At 46.4% G+C, this 18,282-nt stretch overlaps 1 protein-coding gene across 1 annotated transcript in view; it reads right to left on the minus strand.

The window, feature by feature from the left end:
• The window catches only part of LOC141766418 (receptor-type tyrosine-protein phosphatase beta-like), a 33,671-nt gene that overhangs the window by 3,788 nt on the left and 11,601 nt on the right, over positions 1 to 18,282 (minus strand). Inside the window, exons 5-28 of the mRNA XM_074633286.1 lie at positions 15,813 to 16,124; positions 15,320 to 15,583; positions 14,845 to 15,108; positions 14,437 to 14,712; positions 14,005 to 14,271; positions 13,456 to 13,722; positions 12,840 to 13,103; positions 11,981 to 12,244; positions 11,346 to 11,609; positions 10,923 to 11,186; positions 9,405 to 9,674; positions 8,832 to 9,095; positions 8,415 to 8,690; positions 7,974 to 8,264; positions 7,540 to 7,818; positions 7,219 to 7,368; positions 6,784 to 7,072; positions 5,594 to 5,700; positions 5,120 to 5,225; positions 4,752 to 4,832; positions 2,688 to 2,705; positions 2,520 to 2,601; positions 1,245 to 1,335; positions 70 to 146 (exon numbers count right to left, since the gene is read on the minus strand). Of these exons, the coding sequence (XP_074489387.1) occupies positions 70 to 146; positions 1,245 to 1,335; positions 2,520 to 2,601; positions 2,688 to 2,705; positions 4,752 to 4,832; positions 5,120 to 5,225; positions 5,594 to 5,700; positions 6,784 to 7,072; positions 7,219 to 7,368; positions 7,540 to 7,818; positions 7,974 to 8,264; positions 8,415 to 8,690; positions 8,832 to 9,095; positions 9,405 to 9,674; positions 10,923 to 11,186; positions 11,346 to 11,609; positions 11,981 to 12,244; positions 12,840 to 13,103; positions 13,456 to 13,722; positions 14,005 to 14,271; positions 14,437 to 14,712; positions 14,845 to 15,108; positions 15,320 to 15,583; positions 15,813 to 16,124 (5,087 nt within the window). The remainder of the gene's footprint in view (positions 1 to 69; positions 147 to 1,244; positions 1,336 to 2,519; positions 2,602 to 2,687; positions 2,706 to 4,751; positions 4,833 to 5,119; positions 5,226 to 5,593; positions 5,701 to 6,783; positions 7,073 to 7,218; positions 7,369 to 7,539; positions 7,819 to 7,973; positions 8,265 to 8,414; positions 8,691 to 8,831; positions 9,096 to 9,404; positions 9,675 to 10,922; positions 11,187 to 11,345; positions 11,610 to 11,980; positions 12,245 to 12,839; positions 13,104 to 13,455; positions 13,723 to 14,004; positions 14,272 to 14,436; positions 14,713 to 14,844; positions 15,109 to 15,319; positions 15,584 to 15,812; positions 16,125 to 18,282) is intronic.

Below are 18,282 nucleotides of genomic sequence, written 5' to 3' on the forward strand. Positions count from 1 at the left end.
AACTGAAACACACAGAGGAACTTTAGTTCAGCGCTTCAGGTGATACAGGAAGCAGAAACAACATCTTACGGGCATGTAGCTGGCGTTGATGTAGTCGGAGCACGGATCATCATCCACGTAGGACAGCTTCACCCTGGTGGAGTCATCTGAACACAGAAACAGAGTCAGAAAAACACAGGAGGACTTCTTCTTCTCTGTCTGTTAACACGTCTGTCTTCTTCTTCTCTGTCTGGTAACGTGTCACCAAACAGTTTAGAAGCAAAGAGGTGAAACTCCGGTGCTTTTCTGACAACAGCCCCTAGATGACACTGCGGTAGCGCTGCTGCCATTTTGGACTGAAAACACCAATGAGTATAAAGCGACGTCTGTAAATCAGAGGATATACAGTAAATCAACTTCCCAGTAGTAACACTTAAATAGCCCTAATTTAAATCATTATGTCCTAAAAGTAGTGAAATTAACTAACAGCTGAATCCAGAGTTATTTTCCTCGCTATAATGAACGTGCATCAGACCCACGGGACTGCACCGCCCTGCACGCTCATATGACATATCCGGTTCTGCCAGCTTCCTGCTAGCTGTATGCGTCTGTAATAATGGATATATGGGCTGCAATTCATCACTTTTATTATCTTCTAATACACCCATGGGCTGTATGCTGTCAGCCTGTACCGTGGTGGATGTATTAACGTCTCTGTTCCCAAACAACCGGCTATCGGCCAGTAGCTAGTAGTGCTAGTAGCATGACATCAACAGAATTTAATGGAGTTGTGGGATATTTAGTAACAGGCAGGACAAAAGCACAGGACACAACCTCTTCTACATCCATGGTCTGTGGTCTATTGGACTCCATTTTGGATCCTTGACATGAAAAGGTTTGAGATTGCTCTCAGAATCTGTGAGCTGGATTTTTCTAACTTCCATTTATGTCCATCGCTCACTTTATGCTCCTCTGCGAAGCAGCCGGGCAAAAAGTTTACTAAATAAATAAGTAAATAGTTATAATAGTATGAATATTTATAATATTTTTACTGTTCAACACAGGACATTTCAGTAGAGACATTAAATACGACAATAGAATAGAATTAATGTAGTTTTACTTTTGTACGGCTCTTTGTAGGCGGACGTTTTACTGGCGTCTGGTAGTCGCTTTCAGTCCAAAATGGCAGAAGCGTAATGCTCTGCTGCTGGAATGAACTATTGACTTTTACTTCTTATCAGTATACGTTGTTTAATGTGACTCACAGGGCAGGATGTTGTTGTATCGGTTCTTGCCGCGGTTCTCTGGCAGCAGAGCCGAGTCCAGCGGCTGATTACGACCGACGTCCTTCAGGTCCTGAAGAAAACAGCACAGACCAGAGTAAAAGTAAAATAGATGTGAAATGATTCCTTCATTTATTTAAATGCATATCAGCAAATAATACATTAGGATTTAATTGGTTATTGTACTTCCCGAAATAATGTTATAAAATCAAAAACTAACCCAATAATCACCAATAATCTATTTGATAAATAGTTAGATAAACAGTTTTCTGTCTGCATCATCTCTGACTGGTGATCAGCTCAAGCATCTTTTTAGGAGAATTATCTGTAAATAAAAACGTCCTGCTGTCTGACCACAGACCTCAGATCAGGTAATCTGTAGTAGGAGACAGATAGGTTACTAAGTGGTGAGGAGTCATATTTATAATATTTAGTATGAGGCAGAGGTATATTCTCTTTATGACAGATAACCCCACAGTGTCATTTGAACACGATGTAATAGAACATATAAAACATGAAGCCTGGTCATCTCTGCAATGAATCTGTCTCATTCTGTTGTATGTGTTGAGTGTTTTTTATCTCTAAGTCTGATAGTGCTTCTTTAAACACACACACACACACATACATACTGTATACTGTATACTGTATACTGTATACTGTATACTGTATACAGTATACAGTATATATACACCGATCAGCCATAACATTAAGACCACTGACAGGTGAAGTGAATAACATTGATTATCTCGTTACAATGGCAGGATGGGGTTGGGATATATCAGACAGCAAGTGAAGATTTTGAACTTTGAACTTTGTGTTGGAAGCAGAAAAAATGGGCCAGCGTAAGGAAGTGAGCGACTTTGACAAGGGCCAAATTGTGATAGCTAGACGACTGGGTCAGATCATCTCCAAAACTGCCGCTCCTGTGGGATGTTCCCGGTCTGTAGTGGTCAGGACCTACCAAAAGTGGTCCAAGGAAGGAAAACCGTTGAACCGGCGACAGAGTCAGACCCAAGGCTCATTGATGCACGGGAGCAAAGGCTGGCCCGTGTTGTCCGATCCAAAAGAAGAGCTACTGTAGCTCAAATTGCTGAAAAAGTTAATGCTGGTTCTGATAGAAAGGTGTCAGAACACACAGTCCATTGCAGTTTGTTGCGTATGGGGCTGCGTAGCTGCAGACAAGTCAGGGTGCCCATGCTGACCTAATGTTATGGCTGATCGGTGTATATATTATATATAAAATATGTGTTGACTGACCTCGTACTCCTCTGACAGCAGGTAGTTGGAGTCGGCCTGCAGTTTATTGTAGTGACACTCAAAGTTCAGGATCCTGATGGGACTGAAGGACACAAAGTAAATGTTTTAATAAGAAGACAAAGTGCTGAAACCACAGAGTGTAACAGAGGAGACGTTTGGATTTCTCACCTTGAGACTCGACGGTTTCTGAGGAGTAAAATGAGGAACAGAGGTTAAACATGTGTTTCAACATGCTGATGAATAATGATGATCAGTATGAAACAAACCCTGACACACCTCAGCCTCTAAAGGATCTACTCTCTGAGTCAACACAAAGAACCACAGACTGACTCAGCTCGCAGGGAGAAAGGAGTGCTGTTAACTGTTGTTATTAATGTCTGCTGTGTCAGCAAAATCAGTCCAAATCACCTGTTGATCATTGGTTCAGTTTGACTCCTGTTGTTTACTTATATATATGACATCTTGCTTTTAGTGGCAGTTATTATTAGTAGTACTAATCCATCCATCTGTGTTCTTCCTCTTATCCGGGTCTCGGGGGCAGCAGGCTTAGCAGGGTACTCCAGACGTCCCTCTCCTCAGCAACGTTTTCCAGCTCTTCCTGGGGGACCCCGAGGCGTTTCCAGACCAGACCAGATATATAATCTCTCCAGCATGTTCTGGGTCTACCCCGGGGCCTCTTACCAGTTGGACGTGCCCAGAAAACCTCCAAACGGAGGCGTCCAGGAGGATCCTGATCAGATGTTGAACAACCTCAGCTGGTCCCTTTAGAGGTGAAGGAGCAGGGTCTCTAGTCCAAGCTCCCTCCGGATGTCTGAGCTCCTCACCCTATCTCTAAGGCTGAGCCCAGCCTCTTTCGGTCACGACCCAAAGCTCAAGACCATAGGTGAGGGCTGGAACGTAAATGGACCGGTAAATCAAGAGCTTTGCCTTCCGGCTCAGCTCCCAATCGTGCAATCCACTGTTCTCCAGCAGAGAACCAGGAGCTCAGACTTGGAGGTACTGACTCTCATCCCGACTGCTTCACACTCGGCTGCAGACCGCCCCAGTGCTGTTGAAGGTCTCGGTCTGATGAAGCCAACAGAACCACATAATCTGCAAAGAGCAGAGACCCAATTCTGAGGTCACTTAACCGGAGACTCTTCTCCCCCCGGCTGGGCCTTGAGATCCTGTCCATGAAAATCACAAACAGGATCGGTGACAAGGGACAACCCTGGTGGAGGCTAAACACCCACCGGAAACGAGAATACGGTAGCAGCTCTCACTTTGGTTAAACAAGGACCGGATGGCTCGTAACAACGACCCCGGTACCCCATATTCCCGCAGTACTCCCCACAGGACTCCCTGGGGGACACGGTCATAAGCCTTTTCCAAGTCCACAAAACTCATGGAGACTTGATGGGCAAACTCCCATGACCCCTCCAACAGCCCTGCGAGGGTAAAGAGCTGGTCCACTGTTCCACGGCCAGGAGGGAATCCGCATTGGTCCTCCTGGATCTGATGTTCAATCGGTCAGAACCTCCTTTCCAGCACTCTAGAATACATTTTCCCAGAGAGGCTTAGCAATGTGATAATTGTGAGAACACCCTCCGGTCCCCCTTTTTAAAAATGGGAACCACCATCCCGGTCTGCCATTCCACAGGCACTGTCTCCGACCTCAACGCGACACTGAAGAGGCGCGTCAGCCAAGACAGCCCAACAATGACCAAAGCCTTCAGCATCTCAGGGTGAATCTCATCCATCCCCGGCGTCTTGCCGCTGAGGGAGCTTTTTGACTACCTCAGCGACCTCTGCCAAGGATATGGACAAGCCGTCCCCCGAGTCTCCAAACTCTGCCTCCTCAACGGAGGACGTGTTGGTCAGGTTCAGGAGATCCTCAAAGTGTTCCCACTCAGATTCCATGTCTCCAGCCTCCCTCGGGATGCACAAAAGATCTTCTGGAGGTGGAAGTTGAAAACCTCGAGGACTATTATAGCTTATTTTTGTTTTTTACTGATGCCTCTTGTTTGCACTGTCCTCTTTGCTGCTGTAATTCTGCAAATTCCCCCGCTGTGGGACTAATAAAGGATTATCTTATCTTATAATCAGCTGTATACAGTAGTATTATTAGTGTTAGTATGCAGTATTATCAGCTGTGTACTGCTGCATGCATATGCATTATAATCTGTGTACTACAGTAGTATTGTTAGTGTTAGTACTACAGTACAGTATGTTGTAGTATATGCAGTATTTTACCCTCTGACTCCCAGGTGGACTCCTGATGGTGCACTCCTCTCTCTCCTCACATTCATCCTGACTGTCGTTCTCTCTTGAACTCTGAAACACAGCAGCATCACACAGGTGTGTTATCTATTAGCTAGTGTTGGTGACATGGAACATAGCTAAGTTAGCTAGCTAGCTAGTGTTAGTGTAACGGGTGTGGTATGGACCCAAATGCAGCACAAACACCATCAGGTAACGTTGATAATGTCTTTTATCCACAGCGTACACAGGAACCAGGACAAGCAGGTAAGTTAACTCACGGTACTGTTTTAGATGAAGGCTGGAGCGTTAAGTGGAGGCAGAATAATCCTCTGAACAACCTTCAGTTTGTGGATACTCACACTTTGTGGGCCTTTTGTCTGCAGACCAGCAGAGCGATGACTCCCGCCATCATGACGACGAGGAACATCGCGGCACTGACGCCCTCGATCACACCGCTCAGAGGCTCTGTGGAGAAAATAACACCGTCAACACATTCAGTCACATAAAGGTGTTTAATCAGCAGGTCTGTCAGGACTCTTCGTCACAGCTTAATGAGTCAAATATGTGTCTGCTGATAGAATCTCATCTAGAGAAACATGTTAACATGGTGGCTGAGGAACTCTTCAACCATGGGCATGCATAAACAGTGAGTGACCAGCAATATGAAGTATTATGATACTTAACCTTCATGTCATTATAAAATGCTTTATAATGCGTTCTGATTACGGTTATAAAATCATTATGAATATTTATAACTATGCAGATCTATAAGCAGTACAGGCATCTGGAATATGTTGGTGTGAATGTGTGATGGTGGAAAGAGTGAAGCTCACCTGCCTCGGTGACCACAGGTAGAGACAGGTAGGTGTCGCTGTACAGAGGAGAGCTGAAGTCTGATTGGTCTTCATCAAACAGCTGAGTGAACGCTCGAACACTGAGTCTGAAAACACGAACAAAGTGACTCCATCACTTTACCAGGACACATTCACCACTCCATATAAATAAGGACATCCATTGGTATCAACCATGTCATACTAGCTTGTCATGAAAGAAGTTAAATAACGCTCCAAACTTACACTAGATTTTAGTGAGGAAAAACTGTCATGTCCATTTTCAAAGGGGTCCCTTGACCTCTGACCTCCAGATATGTGAATGAAAATAGGCTCTATGGGTCCCTAAAGAGTCTTGAATTACATAAATTAGGTATCACTGTAAAGCTGAGACTCTTGTGGATCCAATGAGCCCAACAGTATTCATGTGTGATGATGTTAGTCCCCATAGTAGACATTTCATTGTCCTCACTGTATAAAACGACCTGTGGTGACCTCTAGGATAATCACAGCCCCATGAAACTTTACAGCCACAAACTAGAGACCTAGAGCATTCAGAGGATGGATGGCTTTCCTAGCTAGATTGACAATACGGGGGTTTCAGAGCAGTTTACACAACAGGTCACACAACAAGTCCTCGCCAGACCGTTTCTATGTATAACAGACCGTTGTTATTTTTAGCAGACAGTTGCTATGTATAACAGACCGTTTTTACGTATAACAGACCGTTGCTAAGTATAACAGACCGGTGCTACGTATAACAGACCATTGCTACATATAACAGACCATTACTAAGTATGACAGACCGTTGCTATGTATAACAGACTGCTGCTATGTGTAACAGACCATTGCTAAGTATAACAGACCATTGCTACGTATAACAGACCGTTGATATGTATAACAGACCGTTGCTATGTGTAACAGACCGTTGCTAAGTATAACAGACCTTTGCTAAGTATAACAGATCGTTGCCACTGTATGTATAACAAACCGTTGCTAAGTATAACAGACTGTTGCTATGGACACAGTTCCGATGTCGGACTCCGGAGGATCGTTTTTGTGTCAAATTATTGATTTCTTCAGTAAGTAGCCGTTTAATAAGCGGGATAATGTACAGCAAGCCGGTCATTGTTGTGGAATAAACCCCTTTAGGGCGATGACACAAGTAAACCCTTGATTTCTATGTTCAGTACCTGTAGGCAGTTTTGGGTTTCAGTGGTCCGTCACAGAACAGGTTCAGGTCTCTGCTTGTCTCTGGATCCAGGTCTGATGGGCTCTGCTGGTCTCTGTGATCACAGGAGCCCCCCAGTGAGTCCATCCCCGTCCCCAGACTCAGCTGGAAGCTGTTGGAGCTGCTGTCGGGGCCCTCGCTACAGCGACTGGGGAAGTAACTGGTCTGGTAGGACTTTATGGAGCTGTTGGATTTATAGTCCAGGTAGGAGGGCAGAGGGTGCCGCTGGTCCGGCTGCTCCTCATCTACATCTTCAAATATTCATTACAAACAGACGTTTTACAAGAAAAGCCGCTGTGAAGGTCAACATTGTTAATAACTTCAATATTTAAGATTAGTTCTCCTCAAATATTAACGTTTGTGGCATCTGCAGGGTTGTTTATATATATAGTAGTACCTTGAGACTCTGTCACCACCACAGTGAAGAACTTGATGGCTCCGTTGACGTCACTGAACCAGCTGCAGTTAAATGTGAAGAAGACGGAAGACTTGGTGACCACGGCGGACCTGTCACTGACCCGGGTACTGAGGGGGGGCACCGGAGGACCTGGAGGAGTCGAGTGTCAAACATTAACGAGTCAAACGTTAACAATTCAAAACTTAACGAGTCAAACATTAATGTGTCAAACATTAACGAGTCAAACATTAACGAGCCAAACATTAACGAGTCAACGTGTCCTTTATGTCTTCACGTATCAGAACATGCCATCGTCCTTACAGTCAATCATGGTGACCACGCTGTCCTGTGCCGCCTCGCTGGTCGTCCGATCCGAGATGACCTTCACGGAGATGGTGTAGCGTTTGTGGGGCTCCAGCTGGGTGATGAGGTAGGCGGTGGCGTCTCTGCCGGTGCGGCGTGAGTAGACCAGGATCTTGGAGTCATGATGGAGACACTCGACAGTATAGGAGTCGTAGTCGGCCTCCGGTGGCGCCCAGGAGCACGAGATGGAGGTGGAGCTCTGAGGCCGGCAGTGCAGGCTGTGGACTCGCTCCGGCTCTACAGCAACAGACAAGTACAAATACTCACAATGTAGTATTAATACACACATACTCAAGTTCTCTAGAGTAAATCTATTCATGTATTTTTTATGTTTGTTGATAGCTGTAATAAGGACATTATTAAGCATTATAAAGTGAAGTGCTGCCACCTACTGGTCCGGATGCTGTTGTCAATGGGTGTGCTGTAGGTGGGCGTAGCCCCGGGTTCCGTGGCGCCGCTGATGCTGCGCAGGCTAAAGGTGTACAGTCGTCCGGGGAACATCCCTCTCAAGATGCGGCTGCCGGAGGTGCGGCTGAGGTACGGGTTGAAGACGGACAGCCGGTCCCGAGGAGTCCACTGCAGGTCGAAGTCGTCGTAGTCGGAGTCGACGGGGCTGCTCCAGGTGAGCTCCAGGGAGGTGTTGGTGACTCCCCCGAACAGGAAGGAGGTTGGAGGTCTGGGAGCTGAGGAGGACAGAAAGAACAGATCAGAGGGGGGTAGGAGTATGAATCTGCTCCAGATGATTTCCTCTGTTTGTATTTGACTACATGTCTCAGACTTCTATGATATTCCAACAGTCCCATTATATTCCAGGACCATCAGTAACATCTCACCAGTCCTCCCCAGTGTGCTGGCTCCGTTAGTCAGCTCTCCGCTGAGGCTCAGCACCTCGGCTCGGTACTGTCGACCAGGTACCAGGTCTGAGAAGACAAACTCTGTGACCTCTGACCCCAGCCGCTGCTGCTGCGCCCGCTGAGCGCCGGCGGGGTTGAGAGGGTACAGAGACAGCAGGTAGCCGCTCAGATCACCACCGCCACGATCCCAGTTCACCAACAGAGCATCAGACTGGTTTCCACTATGAGCCTTCAGAGACACCACGGCTGCTGGGACTGAAGATGAGACGCAGGACAAAGGTTTTAATCACCGCCATTTTACTACATACATGTCACCTTTACATTGAAAGTTGTGTTTTAAGAAGAAGCAGAAGAAAAAGAAAAAGAAACAAAGTGCTTGATGACTGGTTACATCACCTGTCCAGGCCCAGACCAATGACTGGTTGGTCTGCTTCCCGCTGTGGGTCACCACCACCATCCTGTAGGGAGCTCCAGGTCTGAGACCCTGGAAGGAGCACTGCTGACTTCTGGACTGGCCGCGGCGTTTCTCCTGCAGCGAGTCATCACTTTTATACAAGAAGATCTCATAAACATCAAACTCTCCGTCAGGTGGAGACCAGTGGAAGGACAGACTGGTGGTGGTGTTGGCTTTAATGGACAGATCAGTGACGGATGCAGGACCTGACAGGAAATAATACTACTGTATTATTATATGCTCACATATAAGAACTTATTCATCAGGTTATTACGTCTTCTTGCTGGAAATATTACAACTTCTACAAAAGTTTTTATTTTGAAAAACGGACTTTTTTGTCAAAATAAAAGACACTTCTTTTCTTGATAGAAAGAAAACTTGACTTAAAGATGACTTTTGAAATATTACTACATTTATTCTATGAACATTTTTTACTTTTTCTCTCTTGAAATATTCAGACTGCTGTTCAGCGGCCCTAAAACTCATCATAGAAAAGCATGCTAAGGAAGTCTTACGTGTCCGAGCCCCGGCACTGACCCCCGGGCTGTGGACGCCCCCGCTGGTGGTCTGGACTTGGACTCGGTACTTCTTGCCTGGGGTGAGGCTGTCGAACATGAACCTGGTGTGTCCAGAGGGCTGAGAGGAGTTTGTCACCAGACTGCCTCGGTCATCCAGAAGCTGCAGGACGTATCCGTCAGACACACCCAGAGCCTCCTGCCAGTTCACCTGAAGGCTGCAGGTGGACTGGATGTCCTCCACATGGAGACCCGTCACCGCTGAGGGCACTGAACACAGGTACACAATAAATAAAATGTATCATATAATAGTTACAGTATCAGCAGTACAAGTACACAAGGATTATAAAATATGTAATAGTTAAAGGCAAAGTGATCCCAGGGGAGGGTTCAGACCAAGAGCAATTCACAGACCCTATGTGAATCAGATCCAACGCTCACATGGGCAACGATGGAGAAACCTGGAGGGGTGTGATTGGGAGGAACGGCCTGCCTGCCTGGTGTGGACCCGAGTGGTGCTTTGTTGTTGGACTGCTGTGCTAGTCATGGATTGTCCATAACAAACACCATGTTCGAGCATAGGGCGGTTCATAAGTGTACTTGGTACCAGAACATCCTAGGCCAACGATCGATGATCGACTTTGTGGTCGTATCCTTCTGAACTGCGGCCGTATGTCTTGGACACTCGGGTAATGAGAAGAGCTGAGCTGTCAACTGATCACCACCTGGTTGTGAGTTGGATCAGATGGCAGGGGAGGCTGCCGGACAGACCTGGTAAACCCAAACGTGTAGTGAGGGTGAACTGGGAACGTCTGGGTGAGGCCCCTGTCTGCGAGGTCTTCAACTCCCACCTCCGGATGAATTTCCCGTGCATCCCGGGGGAGGCTGGGGACATGGAATCTGAGTGAGCTATATTAAAAGCTTTCATTGTGGAAGCGGCTGTTAGGAGTTGTGGTCAGAAGATCGTCTGAGCCTGTCGTGGCGGCAACCTAAGAACCCGCTGGTTCTCTGCCGAAAAAAGGTGGATTGCTCCCTCCGGGTTTGGACTGAGTCACTGCTCCAAGCGAGGGAGTATCTCGGGGGCTTGTTCACGAGAGGTTTTCTGGGCACGTCCAACTGGTAAGAGGCCCCTGGGTGGACCCAGAACACGCTGGAGAGATTATATATCTGGTCTGGTCTGGGAACGCCTCGGGGTCCCCCAGGAAGAGCTGGAAAACGTTAGTGGGTAGAGGGACGTCTGGAGTACCCTGCTAAGCCTGCTGCCCCCGAGACCCGGATAAGAGGAAGATGATGGATGGATCGAAAATATTTAAAGTATCAGCATTATAAATACATCACCTTATTATCACCTTTATAGGTTCAGCAAGAAACTGAATCTCCTTAAATTGCTCCTGAAGGCTGAACCATCGGTGTGACCAACCATGAGTTGTATTTCCTGACCTGTTCATATATATATAAATGGATGTACTGAGTAGTACTGAGAAGTACTGTGTAGTACTGTGTAGAACAGTGTGGTACCTGTGCGTCCCGTGGCCGTGTTGTTGTTGAGCAGCTCTCCGCTGAACGACTGGACCGTCACTTGGTACATCTGTCCCGGCTGCAGCGAGCTGAAGGTCACCTCGTAGTGGTGTTTGAGGACGGGCCGGATATCCAGCTGTCGGTTCAGTCTGGACAGAAACACAGAGTATCCGTCCACATCGCCCTGACCGGGAGTCCAGCTCACCTTCAGACTGCTGCTGTCTCCGCTGTTACTGACGTGGATGTTCTTCACTTTACTGGGAACTGAGGAGGGAAGAACCACAGCAACTTCTTTAGTGTTCTGACCTGCAGGATTAAAGAGCTCTGTAGAGTCTTTATCGACTGGACAGATGTGAGGAGCAGCTGGTTCAACACTGTCTCCCTGTCACACCAAAACTATCTCCTCCTCACAGGGAGTCTGACCTGTGCGGCCCTCGATGAACTGGGCCCTCTGGTTAGGGCCGCTGAAGGTGGAAACCAGGATCTTGTAGAGCCGTCCAGGTGTGAGCGATGACAGTACACACTCTCCCACGCCGTTGCCCAGAGTGATCGGAGGAAACACCTTCATGTCGTTGAACAGCAGCTGCACCTCGTAGTGATCTATGTCACCCGGAGCAGCAGACCACGTCACACGCAGGTCCTCGGTACCCCGTCCAGCAAGAACCAGGAACCGGACCGCCGCCGGGACTGCAGGACAGACAGCAGAGGATGTGTTAGTAACAACTGAGCTGGTTCTGGTAACCTGATCAAAGACTGGACTCCATATTAAAGATAATTGCAGGTAGTTGTTCAGTATTTTGATTGTAATGCTTTTCATTCTTAGTTTTTACATCAACATGTACAGGTGTCCATTAACCTCTTTAAAGGGTCAATTTGAAAGAAAATCAATGTTAAAGAGGGAGCTGACATGAGAACAGCTGAGGTTGCTGAAGTAAAGCGGTTTCGATCAGGTAACGTCTCCTCTGGTGCCAACAAGTGGCCAAACTTTAACTTTACATGTTCGGCCCACCAGTGGTGAGTAAAGTGTTTGTGTATCAGAGGGGTCGAAGGTCACTCACAGGTTCTGCCGTGGGTGGAGGCAGTGGTTTCGTACTTCCCGCTCCAGGTGCTCACCAGCACCGTGTAGAGTCTGCCGGACTCCAGGCCGTTAAACAAACACTCGTTCTGCGTCTTCAGGACCGTCTTGTTCTGCAGGAACACGTTGTTGTGTTTGATGAACACCTGGTAGAAGTCAAAGTCTCCGGAGGCGTGACGCCAATACACCTTCAGGTAGTCGTCCCGAGCGGCGTGGGTCGCTGTCGGGTTCTGGACCTGCGACGGCTCTGAGAGAGGAGAGGGGTGAAATTACACTGTTGAATACTGATTACAATTTTATTATTGTGTCATGTGTACGTCCAGCCAGCAGTTCATATAAACCAAGGGAGGTCTGCTGACTGCAGGTCGGTCTGCTGACTGCAGATCTGTCTTCTGACGGCAGGTCTGTCTGCTGACTGTAGATCGGTCTGCTGACTGCAGGTCTGTCTGCTTACGGCAGGTCTGTCTGCTGACTGCAGGTCGGTCTGCTGACTGCAGGTCTGTCTGCTGACTGCAGGTCTGTCTGCTTACAGCAGGTCTGTCTGCTGACTGCAAGTCTGTGTGCTGACTGCAGGTCGGTCTGCTGACTGCAGGTCTGTCTGCTGACTGCAGGTCGGTCTGCTGACTGCAGGTCTGTCTGCTGACTGCAGGTCGGTCTGCTGACTGCAAGTCTGTGTGCTGACTGCAGGTCAGTCTTCTGACTGCAGGTCTGTCTGCTGACTGCAGGTCGGTCTGCTGACTGCAAGTCTGTGTGCTGACTGCAGGTCTGTCTGCTGACTGCAGGTCTGTCTGCTGACTGCAAGTCGGTCTGCTGCCTGCAGACCTAGTAAGTGATTTACGTACGTGTTCTCTCCTGGACGAAGGTGTGGTTCACGTGGGTGCCACTGCGGGAGGTGATGGAGATGTTGTAGAGACGTCCGGACACCAGAGAGTTAAAAACACACTCTGGACTGGATTTAGAAACAGAGACGGTGTGAAGCGTCTTCTGGCGGTCGCTCAGTGTCACCAGGTAATTGTCCACCTCCCCTGGAGCCGGACGCCACGACACGCTCAGGAAGTCCATACGACCGTTGTTACTGACCGTTACCTCACCCACCGCAGCCGGGGCTGAGGGGGGAGACATAGTGTTATATAATATGTTGAACATGTTGTTATTACAGTATATGTTGTTATATAATATGTTGAACATGTTGTTATTACAGTATATGTATGTATTGTGTGATTGAGTGTATTAGTGTTTATCTCACTGTTTAACCCAGTGTGTATGTTGTCATATTGTTGTTCCTTCAACCTCATTTCCTCTGTGTACATGCAGCGTGGGTTGTGGGGGGAACATCTGTAACTGTACATGCAGCGTGGGTTGTGGGGGGAACATCTGTAACCTCTGTGTACATGCAGTGTTGTGGGGGGGGACATCTAAAATAAACATAGAAACAGATGTGATCCCCCTCAGTCTCACCGGTGCGTCCCTCTGCTACAGTCTGTCTGGAGACGTGTCCGGCTCTGACAGTGGTTAACACCACCCTGTAGAGAGCTCCGGGTCTCAGAGCGTGGAAGCTGATTTCGGTGGCATTGCCCTCCACACTCTCGTTCTTGATGACGCTGCTGTCGTGGACCAGCAGGACGCGGTACGAATCCAGGTCCCCGGATGCTCGTTCCCACTGCGCCTGCAGGCTGTCGGTGCTGCCGAGGTTGGACACCTGCAGACCAGTGACCTGGGCCGGACCTGAGAGGACACACAGAGGACACACAGTTGACACACAGTGAACGCACAGAGGACGCACAGAGGACACACAGTGGACGCACAGAGGACGCACAGAGGACACACAGAGGACACACAGTTGACACACAGTGAACGCACAGAGGACGCACAGAGGACACACAGTGGACGCACAGAGGACGCCATCTTTGTTTACCACAGATCAACACGCTAAAACAACGTTTTGTTTTAACAGCATGTATTGTCACATATCCTACCATAACATGTAATGTAATAAATCAGACGTACTGGTCCGAGCGGTCACAGAGGCGGAGCTGGTCAGGTTGCCGCTGTTGGTTGTCACGGTGACGGTGTAGAGGCGTGCTGAGGTGAGGATGTTAAAGGTGCACTCCCTGGCCTCCCAGGGGAGGATCCTCTGAGCCACGACGGTGGCGGGGTCCGCCTGTCTGAGGACCAACGTAAAGTCGTCCCATTCACCGACCGGCCGACTCCAGCGAAAGCTAAGAGTGGTTTCATCAGCGTGACGGACGAGCAGCTGCTGCACAGGACGAGGGGCTGACGGGACGAATCATACAATAATATTATATCATGAGAAACAAAATATACAAATACTTTCAATGTTTGTATTTTACATTTTACTGTACTAGATGTGTGAAGGTCACACAGTAAACTCTGTGACCAACACACACTCAACATAAAGGTGAATGAATGTGAACTGACCCAGTCCTCCGTGGCAGAGCGCCGTGTTACCCAGAATGCCGCTGTGAACCGTAACCTCTGCCCCGTAAAGTCGACCCGGCACCAGACCGAGGCCGAGGACGGAGAAGGCGTGCTGTCTGCTCAGTTTACTGACGGTCTGGTTCACCAGAACCACCGAGCCGTTCCTCAGCAGGACGCTGTAGTTCTCCCAGTCTCCTCTGGGGGGCGACCAGCTGAGCCTCAGTGTCTTACCGTCAGCGAGAGGCATCATGGAGAGAGACGACACCGCAAGAGGGACTGAAACACGACGGGGAACTATCATTAAAACAAAGACTACAGACTGAAACATGACGGGCAACTATCATTAAAACAAAGACTACAGACTGAGACACCTGTATAAAGACGTGCAGCAGCAACATGTAGGCCTACCTGTCCTCCCGCTGGTCCTGGTCTCTGAGCTCTGTCCTCCAGCGGTGGTCCTGACACACAGCTGGTAGCTGCGACCGGGGGTCAGACCCACAAAGACTACCCGGGTGATGTTGGGAGGCAGGCGGTGCTCCTGCGGGGTCGACCCCAGAGCCGATAAGGTCGCCAGGTAGACGTCCACACCACCTTCAGGTGACACCCAGGAGGCCTGCAGACTGTCTGAGCTGCCGTTGTTGTCCAGCCTCAGTTCTGAGACCAGTCCTGGGACTGAGGGGGGGGGGGGGGGGGGGGGGGATTGTTATAAAGGTAGGTACTAAACCAGACAGGTAAAGGTAGGGACTAAACCAGACAGGTAAAGGTAGGTACTAAACCAGACAGGTAAAGGTAGGGACTAAACCAGACAGGAAATGTTCTGTAAAAGCAAAACTAGCACCTAAAAGAGGCCAAAAGGCTCTGTAGAACATCCCATAATATCTACCTGTGACCACCTGTTTGGAGGCGGAGCTCTGCAGGCCGACAGACTCCGTTACCACGGTGACGGTGTACAGAGTCCCAGGCTGCAGGCCGTCCAGCTCAGCGGAGGTCACGCTGTTTCGCAGAGTGACGTTTTTCAACAGAACCTCGTCCTGATCCGTCAGCAGAACCCTGATCTGCTCGGTTCTGCCCGGACCGACCTGCCAGGAAACATTGAGGCTGTCTGAGGACGAGCACGCCACCTGGAGGCCGTGGACAGACAACGGAGCTGGAAGACGGAGACAGTTATGTTTAGACATAGACGTGTCTGGAGGTTTATGAATCCTATCATTCAACGTACTTCAGTAATTTCCGTCGCCACTTCCTGAGAGACTCCTTTCTGGTTTGAGACGCGTTAACCGCGTTAACCATGGTAACCATGGTAACCATGGTAACCCATACCAACCTGTCAGAGTCTCCAGGTGTGGCAGGAGTACGATGAGCCAGATGTGTCTCACCTGTAGCTGCTGTCCTGTGGACAGGTGGAGCACTCTTGCTCCCGGCGGTAGCCACCACACTGACGGTGTACAGAGTCCCGGGGACCAGGGAGCTGAAACCAGACCGGGGGGCTGCAGAGTTCATGATTCTGGTCCTGCGGGTGGATCCGGAGCTGGAGTCCTCCAGGGTCAGATCATACCAGTCCACATAACCGTCAGAACGAGACCAGGACACCCGCAGACCTGGAGAACCACCGTCGACCTCAGACAGGCTTTTATACTGAGCCTGAACCTGGTCAATCTGGACATCCAGCCGAGCCGGACCGACCGGGTCTGAGACAGGACAGAAGAGGGGGCGTCAGAGTTTAGATAGAGATCTGGATTCATCTTTATATATCTTTATTACACGGCTTTGTTGAATACTCGATTATGATTGGTCAATCGCGGCGTTCTGCAGTCTGTTATTTCTTTTTAGCAGACCGTTGCTACGTATAACAAACCGTTGCTACGTATAATAGACCGTTGCTACGTATAACAGACCGTTGCTACGTATAGTTTTTGTCCGACATTTTTCAGATCTTTTGTTTCAGACTTTTCCTTTCTGACATTTTTCATATCTTTTTTTTCGGGCATTTTTTAGATATTTTTTTCTGATATTTTTTAGATATTTTTTTCAGACTTTTTATTCGGACATTTTTCAGACCTTTTGTTTCGGACATTTTTCAGACTTTGTTGTCCGACATTTTTGAGATCTTTTTTTTCAGACTTTTTTGTCCGACATTTTTCAGATCTCTTGTTTCAGACTTTTTCTTTCTGACATTTACGAGATCTTTTTTTTGGGCATTTTTTTTATCTTTTTTTTCGGACATTTTTTCGATCTTTTTTTTCAGTCTTTTTTTTCAGACTTTTTTCTCAGACATTTTTCAGATCTTTTGTTTCAGACTTTTTCTTTCTGATATTTTTCAGATCTTTTTTTTCGGGCATTTTTTATATCTTTTTTTCGGACATTTTTTATATCTTTTTTCAGACTTTTTTGTCCGACATTTTTTCAGATCTTTTGTTTCGGACATTTTTTTCGGACATTTTTCAGATCTTTTTTTCCAGACTTTTTTTTCAGACATTTTTCAGATCTTTTTTTCAGACTTTTTTTACGGACATTTTTCAGATCTTTTGTTTCAAACTTTTTCTTTCTGACATTTTTCAGATCTTTTTTTTAGGGCATTTTTTATATCTTTTTTTCGGACATTTTTTATATCTTTTTTTCAGACTTTTTTGTCCGACATTTTTTCAGATCTTTTGTTTCGGACATTTTTTTCGGACATTTTTCAGATCTTTTGTTTCAAACTTTTTCTTTCTGATATTTTTCAGATCTTTTTTTTCGGGCATTTTTTATATCTTTTTTTCGGACATTTTTTATATCTTTTTTTCAGACTTTTTTGTCCGACATTTTTTCAGATCTTTTGTTTCGGACATTTTTTTCGGACATTTTTCAGATCTTTTTTTTCAGACTTTTTTTTCAGACATTTTTCAGATCTTTTTTTCAGACTTTTTTTACGGACATTTTTCAGATCTTTTGTTTCAAACTTTTTCTTTCTGACATTTTTCAGATCTTTTTTTTAGGGCATTTTTTAGATCTTTTTTTTTCGGACATTTTTCAGACCTTTCTTTTCAGACTTTTTTTCAGACATTTTTTCAAATCTTTTTTTTCAGACTTTTTTTTCGAATATTTTTTAAGATCTTTTCTTTCAGAAAACATTTTTTCGAACATTTTTTCAGATCTTTTTTTTCAGACTTTTTTTTCGGACATTTTTCAGATCTTTTGTTTCAGACTTTTTTTCTGACATTTTTCAGATCTTTTGCTTCGGCCATTTTTTCAGAATTTTTTTTTTGACATTTTTCAGATCTTTTTTTTCAGACTTTTTTGTCCAACAATTTTCAGATCTTTTTTTTCAGACTTTTTTTCAGACAATTTTCAGATCTTTTTTTTCAGACTTTTTTTTCAGAAATTTTTTTCTGAATTTTTTTCAGATCTTTTTTTTCAGACTTTTTTTTCAGAAATTTTTTTCAGAAATTTTTTCAGATCTTTTTTTTCAGACTTTTTTTGTTCGACATTTTTCAGATCTTTTTTTTCAGACTTTTTTTGTCCGACATTTTTCAGATCTTTTTTTTCAGACTTTTTTCTCAGACATTTTTCAGATCTTTTGTTTCAGACTTTTCTGTTCGACATTTTTCAGATCTTTTGTCCGACATTTTTCAGATCTTTTTTTTCAGACTTTTTTCTCGGACATTTTTCAGATCTGTTGTTTCAGACTTTTTTTTCGGACATTTTTCAGATCTTTTGCCTTGGACATTTTTTCAGACTTTTTTTTCGGGCATTTTTCAGATCTTTTGTTTCAGACTTTTTTTTCGGACATTTTTCAGATCTTTTTTTTCAGACTTTTTTCTCGGACATTTTTCAGATCTTTTGTTTCAGACTTTTTTTTCGGACATT

Source organism: Sebastes fasciatus, chromosome 4, assembly GCF_043250625.1.
Source record: "Sebastes fasciatus isolate fSebFas1 chromosome 4, fSebFas1.pri, whole genome shotgun sequence".
Taxonomy (NCBI): Eukaryota; Metazoa; Chordata; class Actinopteri; order Perciformes; family Sebastidae; genus Sebastes; species Sebastes fasciatus.